Below are 7182 nucleotides of genomic sequence, written 5' to 3' on the forward strand. Positions count from 1 at the left end.
TTAGAGGACACAGCGCATCATGCCCCATCCAGAGCAGATCAAGGGTGCTGGTCCCGCCCTCACCAACTCCAGGGCCTCTTCCCGCCAAGGCCTGAGTGATCACACCTGTACAATGGGGCGGGGGGGGGGATCTTGGGTCGGCTCCGCGGTCCCCCAGCCGTCACTCTGGGGCATCCTTGGACCTGAGTCTTCTCCTTCCTGCACTTGCACCAACCTTTGCCCCTTATGCTGCCCCCAATTTAGGAAGAACCTTCCCTTGATGGTTGGGTCTCACAGGCCCCCTGGAGGAGAACTCTCTCACAACCCATGGGCTTGTCCACGGCCCTTATTCCCTCCCTCCTCGTGGGGACACTGAGGCTCAGAAGATGAGGAGCCTCCCCAACTAAGGGTGAGAGGGGGCAGGGTATCTGCACTCTAAGCTCTAGCCAGTACCCCCCCCACCCCCCATCCTGCAGGGGTACAGGGCGAGATGATGGACTTTCCTACCAGGGAGGAGGCAGCGGGACCAGGAGATCACGCAGTCCCTGCCCTCAGGGCTCACAGTCCCTCAGGACAGAGGCGTCAGAGTCCTGCGTCTCACTCTATTTTGGGGGGGGGGGTGCGGGCAGATCCAGAAGACCTCAGAGAGGAGGGGGCATTTGAAGGGCAGATGAGAAGGGAAGAGCAGGTCAGTGAGAAGCAGGGGCAAAGGCGAGTGCCCATCCAGGATTCAGGTAGCAGGCCCCAAGGATGGGGGAGCCTGCAGGATGGGGAGCCAGCAGCAGGAGGGGCCCCAGGACAGGGGAGCCTGCAGGATAGGGAGCCCTCAGGATGGGGGAACCTGCAGGATAGGGGAGCCCCCAGGACGGGGGAGCCTGCAGGGAAGTGGCTACGGGAAGCAGGGCGCCCAGGTCCCCAAGCCCAGCCCAGCACACAGAAGTGATCGGGTTCAAGGAGGGAGCAACCTGGTCCTTGAGCCTCAGGGAGGCCTTTGGGCAGAGAAGTGGCTGTTTCCAGACACGTAGCTGGCTCCCTCCCTCTCCTCCCTGCTTGGTCATCACTTCCTCGCCCCTCCCCCAAAGAGCCCTCTGTGGTCCTGCCTGACTTGGAAAATGGATGGGGAGCCTGCGTTGGAGGCATCGTGACCGCTGGTTGGTGGGAATGGCTGTGGGGAGAGGTGTTCCTGGTGGTGACGGGACACACTGGATGGTCCTGAGGCCAGAGCTCCTCTTCTCTGCACCCCTACACCAGCTAAGGAGGCCAGGAATGAAAGGGGTGCAGTGGGGTTCAGGAGCCTAAACCATGGCCCCCATGGAGTTCATGATGGAGTCTGGGGCTGTCGGGACCTCTGCTTTCTACTAGGGCCAGCAGAAGTTGGTGCAGGCACCCCACCCTCCCCGCGCCCCGTGACTGCCAGGGCCCCTCCAGCTCTGGGCCGCGTCTGAGTTATGCAAAGCCACTCGCGTTCTCCCTGGAGCCCTCGCTAAGGTGGCAACTCACCTGTCCCCCGTCAGGGCCCTCAGCCTCTTCTGTCTCTGGGAACCTCAAGGGGGGCCCTCGGGCTGGGAAGGCCCAGGGACTTGGTCTGGATGGGCTGGATGGCCTCTGGCACGCCATTGCCCCTCTCCGGACATCGCTCTCACACACAATTTTATAAATTTCCCCAAAGTGCTTCCCCTTTCTGGCCAGTTCAGCCAACCTCCATGGTGCCGCCGGCCCAGGCTCGGTGCCGGGTGCTGGACAGCCTGGTCCCAGCCGAGATGTTCCCAGTGTCCCTGCCAGCTCCTGCCTGTACCCGTGAGTGTCCTCTGAGGCATTCGGGGTGAGAGGAAACTGAGACCCAGGGAGCTGGCCCCAGCATGGCCAAGGACCACCCACCGAGCGGGTTCCTCCAGGCCAAGCAGGGCCCAGTGTCCAGGCCTGAGGGTCCCCACCCAGGTCCCAACACAGCTCAGCCAGGACCAGTGTCGAGCTAACGCCCTGCCCGCTGCCTCCTCCTTCCTGGCCCCTGGTCCCTTCTAACCGCAGGGCCAAGCGGCCTCTGGAACGCGTGCCCAGGGCCTTGGTGATATTTTGAGTTTAAGAAAACTTTGCAGCAGCAGGAGCTCTTAAAGGTTATAAATAGCATCCGCGGGAGCCCACGCTGGGAGCGGCGGAAACACGTGTCCAACAGGCCCCAGAGGGTGTTCGGAGCGCCGACCCCCGCCCCCGCCCCCCCCTTCTGCCAGAGACCCACCGGCTACTGGGGATTTTATAGCCGCTGGAGCCGGAAGTCACACCCCACCCGGAAGGCGTCTGGAAAACGAGAGTCCCTCCCCTCCCCCATCCAGGGCCAGAAGTGGTTGGCCAGGTTGTGGGGGGCACGTGGGGCGCTGCAGAAAGGGGGCCTGGGGCGGGAGGTCTTGCTCCCACATCTCCCTCCCCACCACCAGGGTCTCCACTCAGCTGCCCAGCACGGGAACCGGGACTGAGCCGACTTCTGAGCACGTCCACGCTAACCTGCCAGCGGCCGCCAGGGGACAAGCCCAGGGTGAAGAAGGTCCCTCGGAGCCCAGTCGCGGTCCTTTCCACCCAATGCTGCTGCTGCCTCCCTTCCACTTTGGGGGCCCGCGAGGCAGTACATTACCCCACCAGTCGGAGGGTGCAGACAGTGTGACGAGCGGAGAGGTGAGCAGACCCCAGGGCCCCATCCAATCCCCGTGCCTCCGCTTCTGTTGGAGACTCTGGTCACAGATGAGGAAGTGAGCCTTGGAGAGGATAAAGGGTTCCTCCCTGGTGGATGCGAACCCACACCCACCCCGCCAGGGTGTCCATCGTGAGCACCAAGGCCAGGCCTGGGGTCCACTGGTCTCGGGCTTGCCTTGAAGGTCATACGATCTGAGCATGTGCTCTCAGTGTTTTTTCCAGCTGATCCCCAAGGTGCACGGGCAGGAGCTGTTATTCCAAAGCAAAGATCGGGAAACTGAGGCTCCCACCTCGTTCCTGCCCCACCTGCTGCCCATGGCCCCCAGCAGGTCTGGGGGGCGGCAGCCAGGCCTGGCGTCCAGGCGCCCTGAACCTAAGAGAGCCCCAAAGGGTTTATGGGGCTCCCAATGAATGGGCCTGTTGAGCTCAGAAGGGGCCCGGCCCGAGTAAACATGACTGGGTCTGAGCTGCGATTCTCCCCTGCGTCCTTCCCCAGGACCCAGGACCAAAATACAACTTCCTGTTCCCGGAGCTGAGGGCCAGACGTGCCCCTCAGAGCCCAGGTCTGGGCCCCGTGGAGGAGCCAGCCTGGCCCACATCGGTGGCTGGAAGCTCAAAGCTCCAGGACACAGGACCTCAGGTTTGCAGATTCAGGGGTCTGCCTCCAAGCCCCGAGTGCTTGGGCCCTTACGGAGGGCGCCCCGCCAAGCCGGGCCTGCCTTCCACGCACGGCAGATCAGGAAGCTGAGGCCAGGAGCAGGGCAGGGCAACAGGGCAGGGCAGAGCCGGCGCTTGCCCAGATCCCTGGCCAGTCAGGACGGGAACACTGGGAAGAACCAGCTGCCCACTGACCGGTAAAGTTTAAATCTGGCCCCACCACGGGCACAGATGGCCTATGTGCCCTGGGACACCCTCGGCGCTGCCAGCGCGGAGGGCAGGAGCCCTGTACCTGCCTGTTTGTCATGCTTACTTCCAGGCCTCATTTCCCCGCCTGGAGGCCAGGTCCTGACGAGCTCCCTGCCTCGGTCTCCAGCCTGTGAACTAGAAAGTCCTTTGGAAATTGTCCCCAGGAGCCTGGAGGACGTGGGGAGGGGTCACCTCTAGGGAGGGGGCCCGCGGAACATGCCCAGCAGCTGGGGTGGTTTGGGGCCGGCCGCCTCGCGCCGGGCACTGGGGCCGCCGCTGGAATGTGCTGAGCCGTGGCCACGTGAATCATTACACCTTGTCAGGCTGAGCCTGGGACTTCCAGGCACAAACCAGCCGGGGCTGGGCTGGCGGAAAGGCAGCCTGCAACCAGGGTCTCCGGGCCCTGGGGTGGAATTCCAGGATCTCGAGTGATACCCTCCTCCCTGTCTACCCAGCCCCCGTTCAGCCACAGCTCCTTCTGAGGGCCCGCCGAGGGAGGGCATGGTGCGCTCAGCCTCCGCCTCCCCGACCTGCAGCTGCCCCTGCCCGGCAGGTGCTGGGCCTGGGGGCACTGGGGGGCCTAGGGGCACTGGGGACCCTCTGAGAGCATTGCCTGGAGGTTCACACCGGGAGCCCAAGCGACAGTGGGCAACGAGTCACACATGGGGTGGCTGTGGGCTTGCAGGGGTCAGGACAAGGGCAGAAGGAGGGCCCCCGTGCCTCTCCTGGCTGGCAGCCATGGGCCCTACCTGGAGGCCAGCCCTCTCAGACCTCAGTTTTCCTGCCGGTAGCCTGGGTACGAGCCGCCCTCAGGTGTGCAAAACTGAAGCCCCTCACCGGGGCTGTGCTCCTGTGTCGTGGTGGGGCCAGATTTTACTTTATTTCACTTTATTTTTAAGGCCTGAAAGTTCTGAGATGTGGAAAGGACTGAGGGGCAGACAGGGACACCACAACAGACAGAGGGGAGTTAGCTAGAGAGAGGCTTGGAGGGCAAGGAGAGGACCACTGGGGCCACAGACCTGAAGGGCTGAGTGGCCTGGGAGCTTGACTGCAGACCCACGGGGGGAGGGGGGAGCCCAGGCACCTGGGTGCTGCTGCACGTGGACCTGCCTCCCCCCCCACCAGGGTCTGGGACAAAGTCCTGGGCCGGTGTAGGACTTGGTAAAAAATAATTAATTTTTTGCTTTAAGCAAAAGCTCTGACTCAGGCCTTTTTCTTTCCTGAACAGCAACATCCTTGCTTAGGCCCGAACCACAGAAGCTGCCCAGGGCTACCCATGACCTCCCCATGGCCAAACTGACCCTGCTCTGTGGCTCCAGGCGCTCCTGGGGAGGCTTTGTGGGCTCCAGGTGAGTGGGATCCAGGTAAGTCCTGGGGCCCCAGTGCAGCCGGGAGGGACCAGGCCGTGGTACCCCACTGGCTAGTGCCCTGGGGCAGACAAGGCCTGCCTGCCTGCCTGCATGGGGTCATCTGGGCTCTGGTGCTCCTACAACCTGGGGCCGTGACTGTGTGGTCAGTAGGGACTGGACACCCACACCCCAAATCGCCCTGGGGGTGCTCCCTGCCTTCAACAGAGCCTCCAGACCCCGTGCCCCAGCTTCCCGCCCTCAGTCTTCCCCCAGAGGTGAGAACCCGGGCTTCCTGCGCAGGCCAGGGCGCCAACCAGCTGCTGTGGGGCCTCCGGTGACTCGCCTGGGGGGGGGGGTGTTTATGAGCAGCGAAATGGCTGTAAAAGTGGCACCGGGCGTACTCAGCCTGGCCACCCTCCCCTGCTGGCCCTTGACTTGAAAAGCTTCCAGGAGCCTGGAACCTGAGGATTCAGGCTTCCTGCAGGCTCGGCTGGGGTCAGAGGTTGGCCAGGGGTTAGAGGTCAGTCTGGGATCAGGGTGGAGATTGGGATTGAGGACGATGTGGGCGAGGGCTGGGGGATGGAGCGTTGGGCTCTGCGGGCCATGGCCCCGCCCGGCCGGGGCAGGGGGTGCTCTGAGAGAGCAAGGTCGGGCTGCAAGGGGAGACGGAGCCTCTGCCTGTCAGTGTGGAGGCTGGTGCTCACCGGCCCCAGGGCCCTGCACAGCCCAGGCCCTGCTCCCCTTCTGAGATGCAGGGACCGTGGCTGTTCCTTTTAGGCCTCCGGCTGGAGTCAGAGAGGAGCCCCACAGGGACCCACTCCCCCTCCCTGCCCCACCAGCCTTTCAAATGCCATTGAAACTGACCTGAGACTGCCCAGAAACTGACCTGGGCCCTGGGGCTTGCCTGTCAAAGGGCAGGCTGACTCCCAGTTAATGTGTGACACACACACACACCCACCGTCATGGTGGCACTTTAACCAGAAGCCTGGGGGCGAGTTAGGGGACCAGTGGCCCCACCCACCGTGGTGGAACGTCCAGCAGGGGCCTCTGGGGTGAGGCACATGCATGACGACTACAGGAGCACCTGTGAGGGGCCCAGAGCCCACCAGACCCCTCTCTGCAGTCCTGTCCACGGCCTACCCTGCTCCTTCCACGTGCAAATGTTGTTTCCACATCTCCAGCTTTCCGTCAGACCCATGGAGGGCTCCCCCATCAGCCCCTAGATTGACCTCCAGCTCCCCACTCTGTGAATGTTGTTTTACAATCAAGGGGGGGGCGCTGTCAGTGGGCACTGATCATCAGACTTGGCTTAGAATCGCTTAGAAAGAGTCACAGCTGAGACCGCGGACAGGCAACACTGGAGAACCAGGCGCCTGGGCACCTGGGCCTGTCACCAGAGGGGTCACATCGTAGGGAGCAGCCCCAAATCAGAGCCCCACCAGCAGTGGAGGAGACGGGACACAGGGACCGAGGGGTGTCCCTTAGGCCAGGCAGAGAACCATCCTGCACAGGAAACTGCAAAGGAAGGCAGGGGAGTGACCCTGGGAGCAGCTCTCCAACGCCAGGACCAGGAACTCAGGGCAGTGGGGCGCCAGGAGGGTGTGGGTGCAGCTGGTAAGTAGGCATGTTGGCTGCCAGAAAGGTTGGAACAACTGGATTTGTGGCCTTAAGACTCGGGCTTGGGGACCCATTCACATCGAGGGGGAAGAGATGGGGGTTCTGGGGAGCTCCATTTCTGCAGCCGAGTCTCGGGGAGACGCCAGGGCCCATGAGTCTGGAGACCCGTCCTCAGAGGCACCAAAAGAGTAAAAAGCGCCCTTTGAGTCAGCTGGTCCCCCCTCTGCTTTACAGATGAGGAGCCGGAGGCCCAGGCAGCGGAAGAGTCCGGTGCCCAGAATACACAACTGGTGAGTGGGCAAGCGGAGGGGAGGGGGCCTGTCGGTCTGAATTCTATTTCCTAACCCCCCCTCCCCCCCACCCCGGTCACATTAGCTTCCTCCAGCCATCCTCAAAGCCCCCAGGCGCAGGAACCCCAGGCCCCTCCTGCGCCTCAGCTTCCCAGACTGGTACTGAGAGGCGTGGACTTGGGGTCCCAGGCCCCCTCTCCTGGTATAACCCCCCCCCCCCCACCCCGGTCACATTAGCTTCCTCCAGCCATCCTCAAAGCCCCCAGGCGCAGGAACCCCAGGCCCCTCCTGCGCCTCAGCTTCCCAGACTGGTACTGAGAGGCGTGGACTTGGGGTCCCAGGCCCCCTCTCCTCTC

General features: G+C 63.3%; 1 protein-coding gene across 1 annotated transcript in view; it reads left to right on the forward strand.

Moving 5' to 3' along the window:
• The first annotated feature begins 1682 nt into the window (after nt 1-1682).
• PTH1R (parathyroid hormone 1 receptor) overlaps nt 1683-7182 on the forward strand; it is a 25021-nt gene continuing 19521 nt past the window's right edge. Inside the window, exons 1-2 of the mRNA XM_006770563.2 lie at nt 1683-1776; nt 6771-6826. Coding sequence (XP_006770626.1) covers nt 1683-1776; nt 6771-6826 — 150 coding nt within the window. The remainder of the gene's footprint in view (nt 1777-6770; nt 6827-7182) is intronic.

The sequence above is a fragment of the Myotis davidii genome, unplaced genomic scaffold (assembly GCF_000327345.1).
Source record: "Myotis davidii unplaced genomic scaffold, ASM32734v1 scaffold663, whole genome shotgun sequence".
Classification (NCBI taxonomy): domain Eukaryota; kingdom Metazoa; phylum Chordata; class Mammalia; order Chiroptera; family Vespertilionidae; genus Myotis; species Myotis davidii.